This window comes from Phodopus roborovskii, unplaced genomic scaffold (assembly GCF_943737965.1).
Source record: "Phodopus roborovskii unplaced genomic scaffold, PHOROB, whole genome shotgun sequence".
Lineage (NCBI taxonomy): Eukaryota > Metazoa > Chordata > Mammalia > Rodentia > Cricetidae > Phodopus > Phodopus roborovskii.
In genome coordinates, this window is record NW_026126407.1 from 35,650,712 (window position 1) to 35,677,150 (window position 26,439).

The 26,439-nt window shown below is 40.7% G+C and overlaps 1 protein-coding gene across 1 annotated transcript in view; it reads right to left on the reverse strand.

Annotated features, from left to right (window-relative positions):
* Nucleotides 1–4,072: 4,072 nt before the first annotated feature.
* Atp10b (ATPase phospholipid transporting 10B (putative)) overlaps nt 4,073–26,439 on the reverse strand; it is a 95,331-nt gene continuing 72,964 nt past the window's right edge. The window contains exons 16-22 of the mRNA XM_051180923.1: nt 24,482–24,558; nt 23,169–23,294; nt 15,796–15,996; nt 14,094–14,174; nt 12,460–12,564; nt 10,004–10,191; nt 4,073–4,744 (exon numbers count right to left, since the gene is read on the reverse strand). Of these exons, the coding sequence (XP_051036880.1) occupies nt 4,258–4,744; nt 10,004–10,191; nt 12,460–12,564; nt 14,094–14,174; nt 15,796–15,996; nt 23,169–23,294; nt 24,482–24,558 (1,265 nt within the window). The 3' untranslated portion in view covers nt 4,073–4,257. The remainder of the gene's footprint in view (nt 4,745–10,003; nt 10,192–12,459; nt 12,565–14,093; nt 14,175–15,795; nt 15,997–23,168; nt 23,295–24,481; nt 24,559–26,439) is intronic.

Below are 26,439 nucleotides of genomic sequence, written 5' to 3' on the forward strand. Positions count from 1 at the left end.
TTTTAAATGGGATTTTCCATTCTCTGTGTTTATGTGTAAATGCTATACAGACTCATGCAGATGCACAGATAGTAAACTGCAGGTTTGAGAACCATCATAGATAGGATAGTCTACACCATAGCCAGCCTCCCCAAACAGCTTCAAGAACTAATCAAGGGCCCTACTTAAGAGATGATAATTTCAAAGTTACCATGGAAACAATACCATCAAGACTTGAAATCTGGCCTCCATTTTTTTTGTTTTTGTTTGTTTGTTTGTTTTTTTAATCTCCAGCAGCCCAACTCATTGCTGTCAAAAGGACTCCACTGTCTGAAGCCCTCTCAGGTGCAGTACCTCTTTCTATCCTGCTAGGTGGCACTAGAAAGCAGAGGAAAGGGTTCCACATGGAACAGCCTAGGTAGGTGCTCAGTCTGGAGTGGCAGAAGGGCCACCAGGGGAGATATTGCTTGGCAATGTAAGGAGTAGCTCAGCCTCCCCCTAAATGCTGGCATCAGACTTTTGTTTGGGATACAACCTGGATCTACACTGTGTGGAATGGTCTTTCCCTAGGTTACATTTCTAGGTTGTACCAGAGTTGAGATGAAATTCTGGGACCCTCCCCATTGTGAAACCCTGCCTCTTCAGAGAATATCATCTGGTTCTGGTCCTTATCTGCCCTCTGGTCTTATCTTGAGTCATGTATCTCTGGTGAAGTACACACACAGCCTCTGCTTTCAGATTCCTAGGTTTAGAATGCCACCTGACCTGTTGGTATTTATGTGACTTCTCTTTACCTCATCTCCTTCCTCTACTAGGTGGGGATGGGTAACTGCAAATGGCATTCAATTTCTCTATAGTGTCTCTCCTGAAAAGGCACAGTGCATTTCCCCACATTCTTGCAACAGGGCTGACTTTGTGACTTTCTTCCATGGACAATGTGGTCAGCAAGTATACAAGTTCTCAGCATAGATCACAGGAGGTCTTACAACTTTCCTTTTTACAATTCTGCAGCCAATGACAAAGTCTAGCTGGCCTTTTTGAGGATGAGAGACCCTGCAGGTAGTGAGATCCCAATCCTTCAGGTTGGGTCACAGATATATGTAAGCTCCACCTACATCAGACAAAGTAATGGTAAGGTCAATACATTGAGCTTTGAGGTAACTGAGGTACCATTGAAGTTACTAGACCAGGCTAGATAAAACCATTATCCTGTGGGGTTGCTGTGTGATATTTGTGCATATGGAGGCTAGAAGAGATTGGGTATTCATCTTCTCCCACTCTTTGCCTTGAAATAGGCTCTCTCACTAAACCTAGAACCTAGGTTTGCGACCACTAAATCTTAGAGATCCTCTTGTTTGTGCACATCCCACCCCTTTGCCATAATATTGGGGTTACAGGTACATTTGGCTACACATAGACTTTTTATGTAGGTACTAGGGATTTGAACTCAGACCCCCATGCAATCACTCACATTGACAATAAAATGGTGGAGATGATCAAGTCAGCCTAGGTTTTGGGTGTGTGCTAGGCTTGCAGGACAGAAGTAGTTTGGATAGAGTTCTTTAATGTAAGTGTGTGTTGCTTCTAATTCTTACAGCCCATAGACATAGTTTGTATTCTTCTCTCACACTGAGCTAAAAACTCCTAATGCCCTGAGCCTGGAAAGGTAGGTATGGAAGGAAGGTGAGGGCAGGTATTAACTTCTTCACAGCCCATGTTGCACTTTGAACTACTTAGCAGGGACTTACTGAGGTTTCTTGGATAGATAAATGAATGAAGACCTGCAAAGAAGAATAAATGGATGAATGGATGTTCAGGAACAGTAATGACAATGTCTAGGAAGAATAATAAGAATTTTAGATTGTCTGATCACTATGGAAAAAACTAAGTTTATTTTTCTTTTCTTTCTTTCTAAAAAAAAGATGACATGTTTCCTGTCAATCAGTAAAAAGATTATATACATATAACATGAACTACACACAATCACTAGCATTACACTATAGGGGGGAACGTTAGAGCTGCCCTATGAGTGAGGTGGCACATCAGACAGTCACACAGCTGGTTTGGGTCACAAAGAGTGGCAAGAGTAAGTGACCACTGATGATCAGATGGCCCATGCTCCCCAGCATGTGGGAAACTGTAAAAATGGGATCATCCCAGGCAAACTGAGATGGTCAGTCATGCAAGAAAAAAGAGCAGTGTCAGAATGTCTAACAGAGCCTGGATTTCGGTATGGGGTGGGTATTACATTTTCTTTCAGCTTTTCTATCTTGTTTTCCCTCAGCAGTGAGACTTGCTCTGCTACTAAGGACTGCCTTTGCCTTCTGAAAGCCTCATCAGTGCACTGCATGCAATTTGGACTGGATTTTTGTGCCAGGAGGTAGAGCTACTTAAACTTAGTTTGCAAGCATGGTGACCTGCTTCAAGGTCCTCTAAAGACTATAGGGAAAAGCAAACACATAAACTCCAATCTGCTGGAGTCAGTGTTCTGTTATTTTCTAGAATATACTACTGGGATTTCTGACTATTGGCAGTAGGCAGGCATCTTATAGGGAAAGGGGTTTGAGATCCAAGTTTTGATGAATCTTTCCACTTGGATCAGCCCCTCCCTGCTTATCCATCACTCATCTCCCACCTCCTGTATGGCCATGCCAGCTTTTCTGTAGGATCCTCAAGACCCCACCTTCTGGCTCATGCTGGCATCATTCATTACATGGCAGAGCTTTAAGATGATGCTCCAAATGGCTTCACCAGTCTTTGTTTTCCACAAGGATGAACAGAGAGTTGGCTCACTCTGCTATTTGCCCTCTTGATTGTTGAGCTTTTTTCTTAGTATCATTGCTGAGGAATTAAGTGACAGACCAATGCATGGCTGGTGGTGATGACTTGGGCACAAAGGTTATAGTTTGCCCATCCTTGGACTTTTTGCCCAAATGTATAGATAGGTACTTTCATAGGAGACTAGGGCAAAGAACACTCCTTGGCTTAACTTTGAAGACTTGGAATAGGCTAGTGCTGGTCATAGCAGACCTAGCATATCTTGATAGCTTTGGGGACTGTCATCCAGCCTTTTATAAAAATCTTTAATTTTTTTAAAAATATTTTTAGCATTAGCAACTTCTAGGGATATGAAGCACTTGTAATTCTTTTCCCATGACTGCTTAGCTGAATCTTGGGTCAACGATGGCCATGGCAATCTGGCATAAGCTGCTTAGTGTAGGTTTTAAACTTGAAGATGCCACTCTCTATTCATAGTTTCTCTGTCATATAGGCCTCTTCTTGAGGGAAGCAATGCTAAGAGTTGAATGAGGATGGACAGTTTTATTTCCAAATAAATACGTAGTTTGATGAAGAGAATGCTATGCGCTTTTGGAATATTCCTCAGATGGTGGGGCATATGATCCAATAGTGGAAAACCTTTAGTATGTGTGTTCTTCCTTTCTCTTTGTAAGAGTTGTAACCCCACAGCCCTTGGCAGGATCTGTTGTATCCCATGTAAATCCTATTTAATCTCATTTACATCTTCAGATCTTTGGCTTAGAGTAGTGGTTCTCAACCTGGATCACAACCACTTTGGGGTTCGAATGCCAGATATCCTGCATATCCCATATTTACAAGTCATGACAGTAGCAAAATCACAGTTATGAAGGAGTAATGAAATAATTTTATGGTTGAGGAGCTATGTTATTAAAGGATCATAGCACTAGGAAGGCTGAAAAATCACTGGCTTAGAGGGAAGAGGCAGCCCTAACTCTGTTCATGGAAGGGACTTGGTATTATAGTCATCTTGAGATGAAGCTGTTGTGTGTGAAGGTCTCTTCTGAAACGTGAACCCTTGTGTGTGGTGAGGTGATGGCTTGACAAGCCTAGTAACTTTGTATTCTGATACATTTCAAAGATTTATAATACTGGTTGGAATCTTGGATACTTACTGCCTGGTTGCATTGCGATCATAGGCCTTACTCATTTAGAAGCACATAAGGATGTACCTGGGCTGAAACTTTGGAACACAATGCAACAAAATCATACCATTCAGATCCAGTCTATTGTTTTCAAGATGTTCTACCTAGCAGCAGAAGAAAGCTAGAGTCAGTGGGCCTGACAGTTTTGCTCAGCCCCCTTTGGGGCCAGCATTTCCTGAAGGAAGTCAACCCTGGTGAGTAGAATTGATAAAACTGACAATCATTCCTATACAGAGAGGACAGGAACTAGGTCACTTGTCAGTGATTGGGGTGGTCTCTTTTGAGTTTATATCAATCTCTGATTTCTGCAGTCCCATCATATGGTCAATGAACTCTGAGAGCGGCGATGGCTGCCTTTGCTTGAGTGTCGTGACACATCCTTCTGTCCCCTGGTATAGGCTGTGGGTGCCATTGTCCTGTTTGGACTCAGAAGGCATTCCCCAGATGAGAGTTTAGCCAAGGAGTCCCCTGAGCATGTCTCATCTCTCGAGAGCTCTCTGTTGCATCTAGGACTCTGGAGAACCCAGTCTTCAGTATGCTTCTTTCTGGGAGGGCTGCAGTTCTTTGGGGTGGTGGTTCCTAAGTCCTGCTGTTGTGCAGGTGGTACTGGATGGCATGGGGGTTGAGCATGGGCAGGGCCAGAAGCAGGAACAGAGGCAGAGGCAGAGGCAGGGGCAAGTCTTTGTTTGCTTCTCCAGTTCTGGATTTCAAGGTTTCTTTTGTCTGTGGGCAGCTTGTCAATTTTCTGAGCTTTTGAGATTAGAGACTTCCCATAAGTCCCTTGTAGAGATAGGAGAAAGTACCTAGTGGGAAGTAAAAGAATAAAGGTAGTTTTTGAGTTGTTGGTGCCTTACAATTTCAGCATTGAAAGGTCTTTTAGACTCTAACTTTTCCCCCATGAAATTGTCTTTATTGCACTCTGAGTATCACTTCTCAAAGATAAGGGTGGCTGCCTCTGGAGATGGAGGAAGCATGATAACACCAACAAAATACAACAATTAGTGCTTATTCTGTAGCAGGACTGTTCAAAGAGCTTTGCTAATTACTGACTCAGTTTCTCAAAAATTCATGTGCTTGGCATAGTCACGAACCACGAGGCTGTCTTTGACCTGCAATAAGGCACACATGCTTCAGTCACTTGGAGACATTGCCAACTTATTTTATATGAGTGTATTTTGTGATGTTTGAAGTATGATGAGATTGCCTGAGGCTGTGTTTCTTATGTTTTAGCGTGTCTACACAATGCATAACTCTTTTATTTCCTTTTGTGTATAGATGTGAAAACCAACCCAGTGTCAAGCTATGGTCAAACCCAAGTTCTCTAGATCTATAAGCCAGTCTTTTATCTACTATCCATCAGTATTTTTTTTTTTTTTTGGTGAAACTTCATATAATTACTCTTTTCCTTGTGAGGAAACTGACACCCCAAGGTGAGGTCTGTTGTGTGGTGTGACTTTTGTGGCATTCCTTGTCCCTCCTACCACCAGGATACCTTTTTTACTTCAAAACCCTTACAGTGGATGCTGAGGTGATGCTTGTCAAGGTCTCCTGAAAAGGTCTGAGATCTCAGGAGGTCATGCTGACTTGCCATTTTCCTGCAAGGCTGCATGTAGCCTATGGAAGACTCTGAATTCATTTTCTGGATCCAAATTTAGGCAAGTGGAAAGGTGAGAAGGTTAAGTATATGTTATCTTGTATCATAGGCCACCCACATTTCCTTTCCTGAGTGTTATCTAAAGAGCAATCCATCTGGCCTCGAGGACATTTAACAATGTTAATTTTAAAGCCTTGTATGCAGAGTCTTATTTTTATTGTATTTGATAGTTGCATGGTGAACCCACAGAGGCCAAGGGTTTTCTAAAGACTGTAGTAGATCCCACCAACATAGATAAAATTTCCCTTATTTTTACCCCACCAGAGAGTAAATAGGGGCCATGTATATACTTAGGAAAGATTGGACTTCTTATCTGGAAACTAAACTTTCCTTAGTCCAAATCTCTCAGGACACTTTCTCCTTCATCCTCCATTCAACAAATATGCGTCAAGTCCCCACAACAGGCAGGTCCTATAGCATTAAGTTTTTAACAAGAGAGAATGCCTAATCTCTTTTGCATAAGAGCTCAGTTACTGATGGAGAGAAGGTTAAATACTTGGTCTCATCTGAAGACCATCCCTGAAGAAGAAGCACTTAGGATGAAGATTGAGGTTTTCTATAGTCAGGCACAAGGATGAGAAATAAAACCCAGGCAAACTAGCTGAGGTATGAAAGTGAGAGATAGATCCAACATGCGGACGGAAGGACTAGAGTAGTCAAGGACTGTGAATCATGATTTGTATTTCCTATTTTATTGTAAAAACCCAAGGGAGTCACTGACAAATGGATGGCTAGATCAGACTTTGATACATTAATATTGGATAGTGAAAAAAGTCTTTTTTTTTCGAGAAAAGTCTTAACTGGAGACAAATTATTCAATCTCTGGGTGTCACGGGAGTAACCTGTTTATGATGGCAGCTGTAGAAATTACTACAGGCAGAGTTGCTAACTTGTTTCTGTGAAAACTCTGAATATGTAGCCATAGGCGATGGCAAGGATAATGGGCAAGGGGTGATTTGGGTCCTGGCATTAGCTGAAGGGAATTGTGAAGAAACTGAGATTTGTGGGGTAAACCTTGAGCAAGTTATAGGTGCTCTTGGCTTTTCTTATACTAAATATGCCAAGTGCAGTTGATGACTAAGCTAGAGACATGGAGAGGGAATCAAGGAGAGGCCTGTGTTGGGAAGCATCTGTTAAGAAAGCTCTTTCAAGTCAGAAATGTAATTTCTGGGTCTGTGGAGAAAACATAAAGTTAGGAGACCAGTGAACCTGGGATAAAGGCTTGGCAGTCACTCTATCTAGAATGTGCATTGCAAATGGAAGAAAGAGAAGTGGGAAGAGAGTTCAAAAGTGAGTAAGTCATAAAAGTCAAGGAAGAAGGCTATTTGCTACTACTTGCTACTACTTGCTACTACTTTGCTACTACTAATTAAAAGGATTAAGCTTGTTATGCCAATCTGTTTTTAAACTCATAAAATAGTTTGTATATATCTCTACTTCTAGTTGAAGGGAATTATACTGTCCTGTTGTGCAGAGTGAATTAGCTAGACTATGATTAATGGTCTATTTATCACAAGATTGGTAGGTAAGATCAATGCCCATTATGAGAAATGTGACTTTCAACTTTAAGCCAGGAGCAGTTTTCTACAGCAAACATTCTATCGTGTGGATTTCTATAAACAAATGAGAATTATGCCAAGGTTGTATGTCAGGAGTCCTTACAACTATTAAAATAATCCCTTCATTATCAGAAGAAATCCCTTTCACCTGATAAATAGAATTAAGTGGGAATTCAACTTTGTGGTGATAATATAGAATAAGCAAAGATTTGGCCTGTTTATCATGGTCACTAGCAAGCACCTATTTGCTAACATTTTCTCAACTCATCCTTCATCTGTTCAGCACGCCATCAAGCTGATGCCCATCTGTTCATTCCACATGTGTCAACAGTCCTTGCACATCTTTCAAGGGCCTTTATTAAGCTGCTGCTTTAGCCTTGTAAGACACTGGCTCCAAGCGTTTTTCTAACAAAGAACACTGGGCTTATGAATTTCTTTCTAGTTTCCAAATAATATGTGGAATAGAGAAGCTCGCTCTGACCACAATTACCACAGTTGCTTAACTTCAAAATCGGGACAAAGCAAAGTAAAACAAACAAACAACAACAACAAAAAACTCTGGGGCTGGAGAAGCAGCTAAGTGGTTAAAAGTATAGAGTGCTCTATGCTTTTCTGGAAGGCCTGAGTTTAGTTCCTAGCCCCCATATCAGGGAGTTCACAAAACATCTGTAACTCCAGTTTCAGGCGTCTGACATCCTCTTCTGGTCTCCACAATCACCTGTACACATGTAGCAAATGCACACTGTCATACTCCCCCTCCTTCCAACAAACCACTGACATTTCTGATGGAATTTTTCAACAAGGGCATGTTCCTCCCATCCTTCTCAGGGTTTTGTCCCCAAGGTTGCATTGAAGGAGGGGTAGGTAGGTATTGCCATTCTTGAAGCTTGGACTTATTCTTAATTTTTGCTTACTCTATATTCTGAGGATCCTGTATGGATCAGCCACTTTCACCTGTATGATAGACTTATGTGCAATGTCTCTGCTGGATGATGACTTGTAAGAAGCTAAAGTCTGTCCTATCCATCTTTCTTATTGTCCAGTATCTGTTGCTCCTTCATTTCAGAGCACAGATTATTTGACAGGAATGGCTAGGCGATGGCTGAATAAAGACAAAATGTTCTTCTCTACCTCAGAAGATGTGAACATAAATTGAATGCTGGAAAAACTGGCAGCAACAGATATACACACAGGTATTGGGAACCTCAGAGATTTGCTATACTCCAAGGATGGTAGGAGATGATATAGGACTTCTGAAAATGGTCATGCTGTCATGAGGTCAAAGGGTGTAAAGGGCTTTGGTAGAGGAAGAAGCATTTCAAATTGACACAGCAGCATAGAAGTGAGAGGGTCTGGAACCAAAATGTGTCTAAGCAGTTTGGTGGCATTTATTTCCAAATTTGAAACAGATTTTAGAGATGTGGAGTCAAGGTGGGAGGTCCTGCACACAGTAAATATTCAGAACTCAATTTGAGTCTATGACATTTGCTAACCTCTGTACTACTTTTCATAGTAGCATTTTCAGACTCCAGAAGCCAAGGTTCTGAAATGACTTAGGAAGATGACACAAGCAGATGAAGCAAGGTTGCTCACAGCTCTCTACCTATTGTAGGGCAGAAACAGGTCTACACAATGTTGCCATTGTCCATTTACTAGCCTGTAATGACAGGTGGCTCAATTCTGATGTGCAAAATAATGAGATCCTGAGGAAGGAGAAAGCCTAAATTTTGCCTACAAAGACATTATCATTAACTTTACCCATTTTTTTTCTGACTAGAGTATGAGGTCAGAAAGTAGAACAGTGGCTTTTCAGTCAGAAGAACCTTGCCCCCACTGTGGTTTGTACTGGTATTGTGGACACATCTTGGTACGTAGGCCTTCAGCTGCTTCATGGTCTAGATCCGTAGCTCTGTCTAATACTTGGCTGATAGAAAAAAGGAGCTTCGAGCCACACAATGTATATCAATCACGAGCTTCACAAAGAAGCACTATTGTTGCTGGTATTTTCCTTGAAAATGCGAAAGCAGCCATTTTTAGGTCAGAAGTGTCAGAAAATAAATAGTATGTGATGATTTATCTTGGTAACAGACCCTTTTAAAAATGTTACACAGGGTTTTAAACTTAAGCGATATTAAAATGTTGGCTATCTTATGAACAATTTAAAATTTCAGAGAGAAATTAGAAGTTCTGCTTTACAATTCTTTCCTGTGATGACAAGAAGTTCTTTGTCCTCATGTGTGCACTTTGTGTGGCTCGCTGGGACTTCTCCCTCTTCTATAGGCACTGGGGTATGATATTCCCAACTGATAGAAAAGGATTACAGAGCTTTAAAAACATGCTTCCTTACTACACAACAAAATTTATAAGCCAGGGAGGTCAAATGAGTACTCCCGTAGTACATACATCACAATGAGAGCCATTTTTGCTTCTTTATGGCTGACCTGAGCCTATGTTATTTACCCTCTGTCTTATTGTATTTTTATCCCAGCATCTTATGTCTCTGGTCTTAAGGCTCTGGTCAACTTGACTGATGTATGTTATGAAAATATACCTTTGGGTGTACCTGTGTACACTAGAAAGGTTTATCAGAGGAGGGAAGAGCCACCTTGAATGTGGGTTGGGGTCTTGGGTTATGAAGAAAAAGTGAGCTGGGTACCCACATTCACATCTCTCTGCTTTCTGAGCATGATAAACCTTACCTTCAAACCATGAGCCAAAACAAATCCCTCCCTGAAGTTGATTTTGCCAAGCATCTCCTCACAGCAGTGAGAAATGTAACTAATACTGTTGGGCTATGGGGACTTAGGGTAGACTGGGAATTTTATAGGGTATTGCTCAAGAGCTCAAACCTTGGTAGAAGAGCCACGACTGGTGTGAGGAGGCAGATGAGGTAGAATGTGGGATCTGAGAGCTGCCTTTCCATTACCCAGTAGGGATTGGTGGGGCTGTTGCAGGTAACACAAGTGGCATTGTAGATCAGGGAAACCACAAAGTACATCAAGAAGCTCCCAAGGAGGACAAGGCCATGGAGGACAGTCTGTGGAGGGGACAAAGAAGATGCTGTTGGAAGTTCTGATTAGATTATGGGGCAGCAAAATGCACATAGCTTAATTAACCTTTGCTTTAAACCTTTTTGAAGACATACACAAATGTCAAGCACTCAGAAAACAGGCAATTTAATGGATCAAACATTCATATTGCTTAGCTAGGTTGTGAAAACCAACTCAGCTTTTAAAGTTCTGTTAAAAAGTATAATGGTTAAGAGTATCATAGATAGTAGAATTTATTTGAGGGGAATATTTCAAGCACAGCAAACCTTATAGATACAATTAAAGTAACCATATATCTCTTGTAAATGGCCTGCCTAGCTATTTTTAGGCAAGTTTTGCACATGTATATACACCCATGTTTATGAATGCATTCTTACTTTATCATTATATGTATCCCTTTTACTAAAGGATTGGATGTTTATAACTACTCCCAAATCTATATGTTGAAACACTCAATTGATAGCATTTGAAAATGGGGTTTTGGGGAGGGAATTTTAGGAGTCCCCAATGAATGAACTTCCTATCCTCATAAAAGACACTAAAGAAAAGATAACTTTCTCCTTTCCAGAGATGTTCAATAAAAGGCAGTTGTTTATTTGTGTGACATTCTAGATGAGTTTCTAATTTTACTTCCCAATTTGCTAGCTTCCTTCCTTCTGATCTAGAATGATTACAGAGATTGCACTTTTAATTTCAATGATAATTTTTCATTTGGGTGGGTTCTAAAAGCTTCCCAGGTGGGCGAACTTTGGTTGGAATGTAAAATGAAATAGAAAAGAAGTTTCATGAACTGGCCTCAGTTCTTAGTATCAAAGTCTTTGACTCTTTCATTTCTCACTCACTGTTTTTGATATAACTATACACCAGGAGCTTATCAATGCCACCATATTTTTCCATAGCTTGCTTTGTAGAGTAGAGATAATTGGACCAGCAATAAATGGAGGTCTAGATTCCCCACTGGCATGTGTGTGTCCTGCTCCTAGAGCATGCTGTACCTGACCTCCTCTCCATAGCCTTTTCTGGTATTGGTGATCCACAAAGAACCGGAACTTAGGACAAAAGAGGCATAGCCAGGCTTATCATGTTGTTCTGTTGTCACTGGCACACATTAGAGAACAAGATTTTCATGATGAGACTTCTCTGGCCCAGAGGTTCTCTTGGTGCATCCAATTGGCCACTAACTAAGCTTGTGATGGTGGAAGGTGCTGAGGGGGGAAAGTTTCATTGTGGAATGAAGGCATATGTTTTCGTTTTCAAGTTTTTAGTTCATGTTATTTCAGAAACAGTCATTTTAACATGACTATGGAAAGACCTTTCTGTACTGTGATCTCCATGTACCACCAAATCTTATGCTCTTCTATTGTTAGCAAAGTGGTTTAAAAACACAAGGATCAGAATGACAGGGCTCAATATTCTTTTCTAGTTTAAACTGCTTGGGGCAGGTTTCTTAATCTTGTTATATCTGTTTCTAAATCTTTAAAATGGGATAATTAAAAAAATCTAACATGAAGGACCTAGTGAAGTTAAATGAGGTAATGTACATAATCAATGCTTGGCATATAATTTTGAGCTCTTTAGAGTTATTGATTAGTGAAACTCAGTGAGAGAGCTCGATCTTTCTCTGTACATGTGTGGTTGAATGTGGCAGCTAGAGGCCGATTTTGGTATCTATTTTCCTCAAACTCTTAGATTTTGGGACAGGGTCTCCCACTGAACATGGCACTGGTTGATTCAGCTAGATTAGCTAGCCAACCATCTCCAGGGGTCCTCCTATCCCCATTTTCCTGGCACTGGTACACACTACCATATCTGGAGCTTTTTGTGGGTGTTGTGTATTAAACTCAGGTCCTCACCTTATTGATTAAGCCACCTCTTCAGCCTGTCTTTTATGATTCCCAAAATATGATATTTGGAAACGCTTGATTTGCTGTAACTAAGTTAAATGGTTTATAACCCTATATACACAGCTTCAACTGTACTCAGACTAGTATTTCCTATCTCTGCAGCGCTCCTGAATTTTTCATCAGTATAAATCTGATGAAACTGTCTCATTGCCTTATGGGTGTTAGTGTTGTCATCATGTCTTGATGCTGAGGCCAGCAATGCTAGTATCTTTGCCAATCCTACTGCTTTATAGCTGCACAGTGAATTTACTGAGCTAGATGAACTGTATAGAGTAAAAGAACTCAGAAATTTGAATTCAGTCAATGAACAAGAATGCAATTTTTAATCTAAATGGCCTGTGGGATCCTTACCCATGTCTTCATTTCCATTGCTTGGTGCAAGAGGATGGTAGTGAGAGAGATGGTGTTGATTGGTGTTCCAAAGGTAAAGACATCTATATCTGAACCTCTGTAGGTCTAAGGAGGAAGAACAAACAGGCACTGTCAAGTAGGCATACATGGGCAGGCACAGATTTAAGGCTATGTATTCAATACAATGAAGCTGGGAGTCAAGGGAAGGGAAGAAATATGGTGAAAAGAAGGGATTAGTTCAAGGAACTGACATGAAAAATGAGTGGATGGGATTAAATTGCTCAGGAACATGTCTGCTCTGGTGTATGTTGGAAAACCATGGTGGAATAGGTGAACAAAGGCTTTCTTGAACATTCTTAGTCATTGCCCAGATCGCTGAGGGTATGTGTCTACATTTAAGGAGTTTGTGATCTATTAGGCAGGTTAGATGGTGATATATTTCAGTCCTTATAGCACACACTCTCAGACACCCTGCGAGCACAAATAAAGCTTTATCAGCTGGGACCATATTAGGATAAGGAAACTATAGTTCAGGCAGAGATCAAATCTAGGAACAGGCAGTGTGATGACTGGGTTTTGTCAACTTGACATGAACTTAGACCTCTGGGAAGAGGGACTTTTACTTGAGAAAATGCCTTCATAAGATTGTCCTGTAGCCAGGTGTGTAGAGCACTGTCTTGACTAATTATTGATGTGGAAGGGTGCTCCTCATGGGCAGGTGGTCCTGGTTGCTATAGGAAAACAGGTTTCCAGGTGGTGGTGGCACAACTTTAATCCCAGAACTCAGGCGGCAGATGGATCTCAGAGTTCAAGTCTAGCCTGTTCTACACAGTGAGTTCCAAGATAGCTAGGTCTACATAGAGATATCCTATTTAGAAAAAAAAAAAAAAAAGAAGAAGAAAGAAAGAAACGTAGAAAGCAGGCTGGTCAAGCAAAGAGAAACAAGCCAGTGAGTAGAATTCCTCTATGGCTTGTGTTTCGGTTCCTGCCTTCAGGTTTCTGATTTGAGTTCCTGACTGACTCCCCTCAGTGATGGACTGTGATGTAAAACCATATGTTGAAGAAACATTTTCTCTCCAAGTTAATTTTGGTTATGATATTTTATCACAGCAGTAGAAACCCTAACTAAAACAAATGCTCTCAGTTCTAGGGCAAGAACTATAGAAAGAAGTTCTGACCAACAATGCCCCCCCCCCCCCGAGGCTGGGCCAAATCCTTTGTAGCACTTCAGAATTACAGACATGATATAATTTAACTGTGAAAGTATATAACATATAACATGTACTGAGAAGGGGGGGGGCTCTGCGGAAAGATGCAAAAGCAGAGGAAGTCAGAAAACATGATCTCTGACAATACAATCCCTAAGTGGGCCATGAATCAAATCTGTATTGCTTTTCCATGAGGGGAAATAACCCAGTGTAATGACAGCTTTTGGCTTTTCAAGGGTACCAGAAATGAAGTTTTGCAGAAAGTGTTCTATCATCTCAAATACCTTGAGTTGGATGTACTCAGCTACTCATTTGGAGTCTCTGCCATGATGCATGTAAAAAGGCACAACTAGTCTATGATTTGCTATAACTAAGACCCATTTCACACTGTTACTTACATGTCTAGGAAGGAACTATATGACTTACCAAGTAAGGGATAAAGAAACAGATGAGACTCTGGTAGAATGCATCCACCATGGAAATCCAGAACATTGGCAGATTGTAGAACTGCAGGGAAGAACACACCAATTACTTAGCATCCTGGCAAGTCTCTGGTCTTTGCACACCTGTCATCTTAGCTCCAAAAGAATGGAGTCTTAGTGCTGCCACTCAAATTATGAACCTTTTATGAGAACTACTTTCTTTCCCCAGAAAATTTGGAGTTTAAGGGAACTAAATGCAACTGTGCCTTGGTATCTAGAAAGTGCTGTCAATGCCACTTATTATCTCTGTTACTAGGACTGCTATCCTGGAGTCACTAAGTGCCATCAGAGGTGGAGAGCTCACTCATAGACCAGAATCAATGCTCCCAAGAGCCAGAGATCAACTACTTTAGAGATAAGATTTCTCATCGTATGTTTTGCTCTTCTCCCTTTTTGAGAAAAAAGGAAACATGATTTATTATTTTTTTTTATGGTAGATACTGAAGGACTATGTTTTGCAGCCAGGCCAACGCATGGGGAGGGTAAAATTAGAAGACCCTGTGATGGGCTGTGCCTCTCCCCCTCTTTATCTTGGCTTCTTGGGCTACTGTATTGCTTTCTCCTCTGTCTTTGACTTTGCCCTTGTTTATTCAAGGTGCCAAGGTACATACTGTTCTCTCAGGCATTTTAAAGCTCTTCCCTTACAACTCCATTGGAAGCAGCCAATGTTGCTCTCATCTCTTTGTCTAGCCTTCTTGTTTGTGCCTTGGCTGGTGCCGCCACTTGGATTATTTCTTAAGATCATTCAGAGCTGCAGTATGGCCTTTACAGAAACCCATGTGATGATGACCCCCCCTAAGCTTTTAAGTCTACTTGAGACAGTGCTAGACTATGTAATGTAAAAATCTAATTCTGCCTTCCTTACTGTGAAATAGAAGCATTCATTGAGTGCCTTACTAATGGTGAGAAAACTAGTTGTTAGTCATAGGGATCCTACAAACCAGGTGTTATTGTTGGACATGATTTCAGTGTGTCCCCAAGGGCTCCTATGTTAGCAGCTTGGTCCTCAGTGTGATGATGTTTACAGAGGTGGTGAGGTCACTAAAGGAGAGTGCTTTTCTGAATGTGATTAATGCTTGTTTCAGAGTGAGTCACAGTTCCCATGAGAATTTGACCTAGGAATCTCACTAGCTTCCTCTCACATCACATGGTCTCCCCTTCTCACATGTAATGGCATCATAATGCACATCTGTGCTATGATGGTGCTGAGTAGGACCTTGCCTAGAAGGTTGAGCAGACAGAGCTACATGATCTCAAACTTGTAGCATCAAAACTATGACCTAAATAAAATCTTTTGTAGTATTACCTAGCCCTTGATGTTTCGTTGGATAAACAGAAAATGTGCTTTTAACTGGGTCTTGGGGGCTTAATTGCTGTACTTCTCAGCCTGGAGGGATGGAATCTTACCATGTGTACTCCCCGCTTCAGCTATGGCAGTTGACGTGTGATATAATCAAGGTGTTATTAAGCTATACTACTTGGTCTTATCAGAGTTACTCAGTAATACAGGAGGTAAGTGACAGAACTGTGGACAGTAGAGTTCTCTAGACAGTAGAGTTCCTGACTTGCAGCCCAATACTCTTGTAGGGGAAAGTTAGAGCTTAGGGAGAATCTGAAGATCCCCTCATGCCTGCTGCATGCCTCACCTCAGAGTTCTGGCCACTCTTGTATAGCTCAGGCAATGCCAGGAGTGTTTCCTCAGAGACATCTTTATCGAGGATTCCAAAAATGATGGGAGGCAAGGAGGTGAAGAAGAGATTGAAGAATATCATCTGCCAGTAGTCGATCATGGTGGAGCCGGAGAAACCACAGAAGAACTGGTACCAGAATAGCAGGTTGACGTAGCACTGCAGGCAGGGAGCATCCTTCGTGAGTGAGGTTGTCTGCATGTAGTATGCTTGACTATGATGGTTAAGAGCACAGGTTTGGGGAGTAGAGATGCCTGGTTTTACATCCTCTAGTGTGTCAGTTACTAGCTCTGTGAACTTGGGGTAGACTACATCGTCTTTGTGAACATCATTTTGTCATCTATCATGTCACATTATACACAAACAGAAAGTGGGGATGGGATGATAGAAAGCTGAGCTGTGGACTCCCAGGCAAGATGGCAGACTACACGGTGCTTCTGTGTGAGTTCATAAAGGAGAGAGAAAGGGGAAAAAAGGAAGAATAAGGAAACACTATCCTAGTGTTCATCCTAAGAAAACCATGAAGGAAGTGAAAGGAATGAGGATGTGTCATAGAGAAGCAGGTGACATAGAACCTGGTGGAGAGAGGAGACTCAGAAGACTCATGAAGCCTGGGTGTTGCCCTCCTAGGGAAAGCCAACAATATTCATGAGAATCAAACCCAGTAGATTTTGGTAAGATGGGTCAGCTGTGGAGACAAACCCCATTTTGTCACACTGCAACTAGGAGGGCAGCAGATGAATGCCATATTGAGATCTAATTTCGTGTTAAAGACTGAGTTTTTTTGGGGCCCTGAGTCTAGGGAATACCCACAGATCATGGAACTTTAATTTGGCTTGCCATAGGGCTCAGGTGAAAGAAGGCTTATATGCTGAGCCTGGGGGCTGACAAGTATATGAAGAGAGGGAAAGTCTCATCTACCCGGAATAATCCTCAAGCGTGGCGAGAGCCGAGTCCAACTCCAGAGGTTAGATCAAATTCTGAAGCCGCCTTATTTGTAGAGGCCCAAACTTTGAAGCTCCAACAATATTAGAGCAGGCCCTCTGTTCTCTTGTTGCTTCTTAATAAATTTGGGAGATCTACCTCTTCCCCAGCTAAAAACAGCCACCCCAGGATGGTACCTGGTACCTAGCCCATGTCAGACACCTAAATGTGGCCAGCGGAGCCCCTGATGTGAAGAAAGGAGAATGCCCATTCTGAGAAAGCTCTGGAGACATTAGACATTTGTCCAAAATAGATTCAGAAACCACATAAACTATGGGGTAGGTGAGAGGTCATAGTTCAACTGGCCCCCTCCCTACACACACATTTCAGTTTCCAGTTTGAGGAACCAGGAAGGAGCTACCCCAATACTTAAACCTTTTGCATTTTACATATTTAACATAGTTTTCTTACTGTATTGTATTAATTTATACCAATAAAATTTTTATTTATGCCTTTTTTCTTTTTTTCCCCTTTCTGTTTCCCCTTGTTTCCATCCTTCCCCTTTCTCTACACTGAATAGTATTTTGACTTTATTTTATTGACCTTTAAAAGGTAATGGTTTTAAGTTTCTTTTCATTCTTCTGTACACTGATCTAATTTTGAACCTTTTCACTATTGGGGAAACACTTCAAATGTTATTTTATTTTGGTTCATAAATCTTGCTCTTTTCCTAGTTATGACATTCTTTCATAACATTCTCCCCATTCCTCCCTTTTCCATAAAATTAACTAGGCTTCTCCTGTCTCTTCTCTTCCTCCATCTCCTCCTTTTATCATATCCATTACTATTTTCATATTTACCCTGAATAATTTTTTAACTCCATGGATTATGCTACTGTAATTTCTCATTTTCAAATCTGTGGTCACACATGGGCTATAATGGACATTTTCTTTTATTCCTCTTTCATAGGCTACATCCCTACCACACTTTCCTGTCTCTCCCCTACCTCTCCACGCCTCCATTTCCCTTCAAAAAAAGAAAAGGCTTCCCAAGGCTATCCAATGAACATGACCTAACAAGTTACAATAAGACTAGGCACAAAACTCTCATGCCAAGGCTGGTCAAGGCAACTCAGTAGGAGGAAAAGGGTCCCAAGAATAGACTAAGGAGTCAGAGACACCCCCATTCCTAGAGCTGTAACTGATTTATAGATCCTACATGGTAAGATGCTATTGCTGCTATACTAATTTTCTTCTAGCTTAATAGTACTTAGAGCTCAATATAAGGCTTCTCCAATCCAAGCGCAAAGAAATATACATAAATTCCTAGACTGAAATTCAACAAACACCAACAAACACAACAAGACTCTTCTATAATAACACAATTCCTCAACTATGGAACTCAATGACACTCAAATCCATAAAATGCCGGAAAAAGGTTTCAAAAACTTTAAAAGCATATACAAACAGGCAGCTAAATTAAACTGGGACTCTAGAGAGAAAAGTCACAACACAGAAGGAAAATTCATCAAGGAATTAAGATTTGGAGGAAAAAATAAAGACATATTGGAAGTGAAACTCAATGATCCTAATAGAAAACAACACCTCATGACTCAACTGACAAGAAGAAAGAAATGTCAGGGATAGAGGGAAAATATGATGACTCCTGCAAATGCGTATAACCATGATTTTTTTTTAAACTGTGAGAGTATTGCCAAGGTACAGAACTTAAAAACACGTGTGACAGAAGTAGGAACTGAGATAAATGGAAGATATAGATAACCTAGTCAATGGAAACTTAGTAGAAAAATCTCCAAATCTAGAGGATATATGAATTTAGAATCCCAAATAGATAGGACCAGAGGAATATGACATATTATAGTACACATGTTAAAAATACAAATCAATAACAATATTTGAAGTGGTAAGGGGAGGGCTAGAGCAAGGGCTCAGTGGTAAAGTAGTGGTAAGATGTGTGAACTGCTTTTGAGAGGACTGGAGTTTAGTTCCGAGCTCATAACTGGCTGTGAACTCCAGCTCCATGGGAATCTGATGTCTTTATGATCTCTGCAGGTACTGCTCTCTCATGCAGAAGTCCCACACTCACTCACAATTATAAACTAAACCTTCTTAATAAAATCTTATCAGAAACTGCTTTAAGAGAAAAATGACAACTCACAGAGGCAGAAACACTGGAACACAATCAGAAACCCTCAAAACCAGGAAATCATGGAATGAGATGTCTTAATCCCTGAGAGTACATGGCTGGCAACCAAGAGCACTTTAAACCTAGCACTTTAAAATTTGACAGAAATAAAAGACAAATGTCACATATTCTCTCTCACCTGTGGTTCCTATCTTCAAATCTTTAGGTGGGAATATGTAACCGGAGTAACTACAGGAAGCCAGGAAGTAAAAATGGACAAGGGGGACAAGGGTGCTCAAGAGAGAACTAGCAAATCCTAGTGATATGAATGGGTAAATTTGGAAGTGGGAGGGAAGTCAATGCAGAAGGAACTCCAGAAGGAAAGAGTAACAAATAACACTAAAGATTTTTTAACAAAGGTCCTCAACACTTAATATTTACCTAAAATTACACATGCATATACACACTTTAAATGAGGTTATATCACTTAGGCTGACAATGCATCCCACATCAGCCATAGGCCATCTAACAAAAGTCCCAGCACTAGGTATGAGGAACTCTTTTTGACTACTTGATCATGACCATTCAAGAGACTCCCCAAAACAGTAGGCTATTGCTATTTCTTTGGCTGAAGATGCCATGTACTTGGGGCATACAACTTAGAAGATTCAAGCTGGGTCTGATCTGAAAGCCTGCTCTCTGAGGATTAACTCTAATTGTATTAGCCAGTGCTATGTAAGTTGCTAAAGTGTCAGGGCAAGCGATAGTTCTACCTGGCTGAGATGCCTATGAGCCATAACAATGACTAGCCCTGCAAGACACTCTAAAGGTACAATTATCTCCTGGAGGTAACCAATAGATCTCAAATTGGACTGAAGGCTTGCTCAATAGGAGGGATCATGCCTGGTACTGGAAACCTAGCCAACTATCTGGGGAATAGTGAGATCATGGGTCTTAGAGGAGAACCAACTACTGCCACTTTTCTAGAGCAACATAATTCCTAACTACATTTTAAATTCTCTTTTACTCACAGACAAGTGTAGCTCCCAGCCCTTACCAAAGAAGTGTCTCTTTATAGCAGAGTCCATCACAGATAATATCAACTGCTCAAAACACTGAGGACAACTGATAGCATGGTGCTTAGACATCAGATAAATTTATAATACAACTCTTGCACCTAAGGCTCAGGAACCTTTGTAGAAGAACAGTATAAGAAGAACAGGACAAGGAAATCTACTGTGAGATACAGAAATGGTAGGGATGTTTTATGGACAATATCCCCCAAATATAGCTACATAAACAAGATCTGAACAATGAGAACATCAACAGACATAGTGGAAGAAGGAAATCTCATTGGGACTCAGCCCTATGTAAAAGCTATAGGCAACTAATGACTGAAAGAGGACGAATTTGCCTTCCTCAGGTATGAGCCCTGTAACTGGTTATCTAATTCAAAGTGGTCAACCTTGAAATAATATTCATGAAAGCAACACTAAATGGATGCAGCAAGTTATATTTATAAGGGGTAATGTGAAGGGAGGAAATGGTGTAATTTTCTTTTAAATAAAATAAAAAGTAGAAAAAAGCATTTTCTAAAACAGTTCTTGACCACCAAGTCAGCATGACAGAAGATAATGGAAGACAGTCTCAATCTCAAAAGCACAGGAAATAAACTTCATGAAACAAAGGGTGAAAAAAGAGACTTAGGAAGGATCCACCATGTCTAACATGGTAAACCATAACCCCATGAAACTAGCATGAATGTAAAGAACATATAACACAACCACCCAGAAAAACAAGCAACAAGATGATAGGAATTCTTATCTGTCGATAACAATCTTAAATATAAATAGCTTCAATTCACCAATAAAGATATAAAGCTGGGCTGACTGGATTAGGAAAATCTGATCAAATGTAGACTCTTGTTTCACTAGAAAGACACCTACCTATAGGCCGAGTCTCAAAGAATGGAAAACTATTAAGTGAATAGAAACCAAAACCAAGTTATATAACTATTGTAATAAATGAGAAAGTAGACTTCAAAATTAGAAGTATTTAAAAAGGGGTGGGACATAGGATAATACCATACATGTAATAAGAAAGGAGGGGGGGGACAGAACAAAGGGGACCAATTAGGGGGGTAGAAGAGGATATTGGGATGGAATGGGGGGCTGAATGAATGAGAACAATATGTAATGGCACTGTATGGAGAGATCATTATTGAAACATATTACTATGGATTCAAACTGAAAAAAAAATCATAAAAGTTAGTTCAAGAGCTGGAAACCTAATGGGAAGGTGACCTCATGAGGGTTTCCACATACCATCCTGATGGGTTTATAACTCAGAAGGGCCTAGGCTCTACCCCAAGTGACTTGACAAATTTTGATGATCCCTCATGGAAGACTCTGGGGAGTAGATGGGGGATGGGAGGGAGAGGGAACTGGGATTGATATGTAAAATGAGAAAAATAATATTAAATAATAAAAAATAAGTACCAATACTATATAGCAATGACAGTTATAACTCCAAGATACTCAGCTTCACTTTACTCTAGTTGAGAACTAGCAACAAGTACCTGAAGTTCCAATGTTCTTTCTCTGGCCCTTTCCTGGTTCTATCTTTGGGTTTCATAGTATGATTCATTGAGACAGACATCCAGGGCTAACAATCCAGAGAGTATGTGTTGCCTGGCCCTTACTGGAAGAAACTTGTCCCAATATGGACAAAACATCTCCTGAGGGCAAGGAAATATCCTCCCTGCTTCAGTCCCTACGCTATGCCCAGGGACTAATACGTTGCATAGCACATAGCAGACATCCAGTACTTATGTGAATAGATGACATGTCTCTTTGTTTTGTCCTGACAACTCATTTAACATCACAGAGTGTACCCTTCTCCCAGAGGCTGGTTTCTACTTCCCCTTTCTAGATTCAGTCTTTGCAGCTCTCAGGGAGCACACTGAACCCCTTGACAATGTGGCTCAGATCGGGTGCCTGCTACTCCTCCCTAGATGCTCCAGTACAGTAATTAATTCATTGTTCAAATTTCAGAGCAGGCAGGGTTTTAATCCCTGTGGAATTGGTTTCGGATGTGGAAGTCATAGTTCCCCACCCTCTAATTGCAGCTGGGAGATAATACCGCGTCAGTATTGCAGTTTTGAGCTTGGCAACAGGCTAGAAATAAATATCACTTGAGCTTTGAGAGTGTGGCTGGCTGGAGATGTTTCCTTTCTGTTTCACAAATTTAATGCAGAGAAGAGGCTGTGCTGATTCAAAAGAATGATTCCTTGGATGCAAAAGAAAAAAAAAATGAAACAGGGTATTTTGAATTCTAAGTCTTTCATGTTCAGAATGAATTTCAAGTCAGTCGGAGTGACTTGCTTGCATAGACAATATCATTGTCCAGTTGGTTGCATTTATGCTATTTTTGTTGTGCTGTTCTTTTACAAATGTGTATGCAGTGAACTTTGGACAGAGAAGTTCACTCCTGAACACAGATGACTATGTCAGAGTGTCAGAGTGTAAAACAATGGAGGAAAAGAAAAATTATTTAATTTTTTAGGCTACTGTATGTGTCTTTCACTATCCCAGTGGGGTTTTTTTTTTTTGAGACAGGGTTTCTCTGTAGGTTTGGAGCCTGACCTGGAATTCTCTTTGAAGACCAGGCTGGCTTCGAACTCACAGAGATCTGCCTGCCTCTGCTTCCTGAGTGCTGGGATTAAAGCATGTGCTACCACTGCCTGGCCTCCACCATCCCAGTGTTAACTGTCCATTTTCCTCATGCAAAAAGGAATCAAATTCTATTTGCATAAAATATCCTTGAATTAGGTGATGGAAACTCAATCCCTTGTTCCATCTCTCAGTCCAGCAATGCTTTTATATCTTACTGCTATACTCACTATTATTCTTGGACTTGTAAAACAAAACCCTTTGGTAGCTTTAATAGCTCTGCCTGTGAGTAGTTTCTTTGGGCCCTTATCAGGAGAGAAACCAACTTTTATTTAGTGTACACAGCACAATTATCATGACAATATCGCAGCAAGCAATAACAGCCCCCTTCCTGTTTTAAAATTGTAGAGGAAACTATGGCCTATGGAGAAATGAACAATGTTGCCCAAAGTTACACAGATAGTGAGATCCCAAATCCAGGTCAGTGGACTAACTCCCTTGTGCCTAAATTCTTGCTCTACTATTCTGAGGAGATAGAGCTCTTACAAGGCCTACAAGGCCTGAGGGGGAGGTTACATTGGGGACACTCACCACATTCTTGTAGAAGTAGTATACTACCATCCTGGCCAGTCGAGAGTAACACCAGTGGCCATGCACAAGCAGCAGCTTCTTGAGGTGGCTGAATCGGGCAATGGCAAAGTCACTGGACATGACAGCCTGGGAAGGAAGAGCAGAGACATCAGTGTTCGTGCACAACTGTCACTGTCCCCAAAGATGCTTTATTCTAGGTCTGTAGCATTCAGAGCCTGAATGATCCCTTGTCATGTAGTCACACATGCATGACTCTTTTGCTTCTGACATCTCTCTGTCTCTTCTTAGAAGCTGAATGAAGTATTACCAGAATCCAAGAAGGGCAAGTGAGGAAGGCCAGCAATCCACTTGGCCCCCTGTTCCTGTCTATTTATCCAACAATCATTCATTAAGGCCAAGAGTCAGTATCTGTTCTAGGGTTGAACCAGAGACCTGATTTCCACCCAGTGATTCACAAGCCCCTGAGCACTCTTGGGTACCTCTCAAACAGACTATTGGCATACTTTACAAGTTTACAGATGACACTGTTGGTTTCTAAGATGATGCTAAGATGGGCATTTTGTCCTTGGGGTTATTTGTAATAAGATTTAGTTCAGAGGTTTCATAAGAAAATGAGGTATAGATGTATTGGTTAGAAATCTTGGTATAAATAACTTTGCAGATTACTTCAACTCCTTGAACCTCAGTTTTGCTATTTGAAAAAAATGATCTAGAATATGTATTATTAAAACTCTATGTGGTAAGACATAAATATAAAGTACCTAACATTGTTGGCATATGGTAAACACATACAGGGTAACAGAACTATGGCTGCCTTTCTGATTCTCAGCTATAAATTTAGGCAGTATCTTCCTCAAGGCATGACCAGTTTTAGTTGAAAAGAACAGTATTTCAGTTAAGAATGCTTGTTCCAAATCAAAGTTTTAGAGAATTAGGTACACCCTGAAATGGTACCAATTAATTTATGAAGCAATAAAGTATTTTCAAATGTTCCTATGTTTGCCAATCATATGGAGGTCACAAGAAGGACATGTGGAGTCAGAGAGAGGCTTCTATGCTGTGCAGCCTTAGACTATAGAGATCAATGCCTTTTATAAAAAGCCACACATCCCTTAGTGCTCCTCTGTTTTTTGGAGGATTGGATGGTAGGATTTTGATGAGAGGACACAGAAGCATGGGAGACCCCTCCTAGCTGACAGCTAATAATCTATGACATTCAAAGGAAGGTTTCTCCTGCACTGTGGGATGGTCCTCAAATCCCCAGGAAGGATAAAGGAGAACAACAGAGAAAACAGAATTAAAATGCACATTACCTGCATGCCTTCCTGCCCAGATATCCCAATGCCAATGTCAGCAGCTTGAATCATGCTCACATCATTTGCTCCATCACCTGAAAAGAGCGAGGTCACAGAGAGCCTTTATTCCTTGTCCAACTGCTCAGTGATGAGAAATCTTATTGTCCCCAATTGCACAGTTGGATTTTTTTTCTATGTTTCTCTAAATAGGATATCACTGCTACAGTATGTGGCCTGAAAGTTGCCTCTTTTTTTTTTTCTTAAAAAAAAAAAAAAAGAAAACTATGGATGAGAAATTCCACTTTATTTTAAATCTTTCAATGAATATTTTTATTGTCCCACCCTCCAATGGTGATCAGAGAGAGTCATGAGTGGTCCTTTACAATTTACAGAAAGGCCTTTGCAAACGTCAGTATAGATTTTGCCAAAGAGCAAATCAAGACTCTGACCCATTTTGAGACTTAGTCTGGGTAGTCATCTGATGAAGGCCCTCATAAGTACAGAACTCAGGTCTTTCTGTTCTGAGTCTGTAGTTGTTAGAAGCCTTTTAGGGAACATGTCAAATCAAAGTCCTGTGTTCAAGGCTTGGTCCTCAGCTAGTGGGTCCACGCACTGAGAATTGATTTGGTCATGAGGTCTAAGTTTATCATGGAGTACTCCATTCCTGGATTTATAACTTGATGGCATTCTTGGGAGCTGGCAGGTGGTAGGGTCTGGCTAAAGGAAGTAGGTGACTTGAGGTGGCTGAGTCAAGCAATGACAAAATCACTGGACATGACAGCCTGGGAAGGAAGAGCAGAGGCATCAGTGTTCGTGCACAACTGTCACTGTCCCCAAAGATGCTTTATTCTAGGTCTGTAGCATTCAGAGCCTGAATGATCCCTTGTCATGTAGTCACACATGCATGACTCTTTTGCTTCTGACATCTCTCTGTCTCTTCTTAGAAGCTGAATGAAGTATTACCAGAATCCAAGAAGGGCAAGTGAGGAAGGCCAGCAATCCACTTGGCCCCTTGTTTCTGTCTATTTATCCAACAATCATTCATTAAAGGTATCTTCTCCCAGGCTCCTTCTTGACTCTCTTAGCTTTAGATCATCATGAGGTAACACTTCTCTTCCATCATTCTACCAACATGAATTTTTGTGTGTGCAATAGAGCTAGAAGAAATGCTAAGTGAGACTCTACTGGAAGTCACATTCTTAGCTAATCCACCATGATATTCTGCCTCCCACTTCAGGAGAATTCAGTGTATCTAGAAATGGACTGAAACTGCCTAAACCATGACCTGAATAAACAGATCCTCACTTGACGCTGGTCAGGTCAGATATTTTATCATGATGATAAACAGGTAATTATAACTTTCCTAGGAGCCTTCTCTACCTTAATTTGACTGGAACTCATCACCATATCAAGATGACTAGAGTGCTGGGTCAGCCAGATCATCAGAGACTGTGTGTAATGCCTAAAGGGATGGATGACATTCAGTTTTCTGTATGAATGATAGAGAAGAGATTTTGGCTGAAATATATCCATCACATTGACTGAATTGAGATGTCATGAAACTGGAGGTAAGGTCCTGAAAATACTTGTTAGCACGCATACATGCTCCTGCACACACACCCACACCCACCCACCCCACATGCTCTAAGAACTATCAAATATACTCTCCTCTGGTGAAGTAAAAACTGTGTATCTACAAGATTTAGTGTAGAAACTGCTGCCATCTTATGTCTTTTGAAATGTGGCTGGTGAAGTTCTATTTAAGTAAGAAGCTCTTTACAGCAAGGACATCTTACAGAGCCCAATTCTCCTCAATGCTTTATCTTTTAAGCCAGAGCTCAGTAAACTAACCTCTAAAGGATCCAATAAATATTTTAGACTTCATAAGCCACAAAGCAAAGTCAAATCATTGTTGGCTTAAATGCTGGTAGTTATAAACTTTACATTTAAAAAGTCGTAATTAGCTTTCATACAAA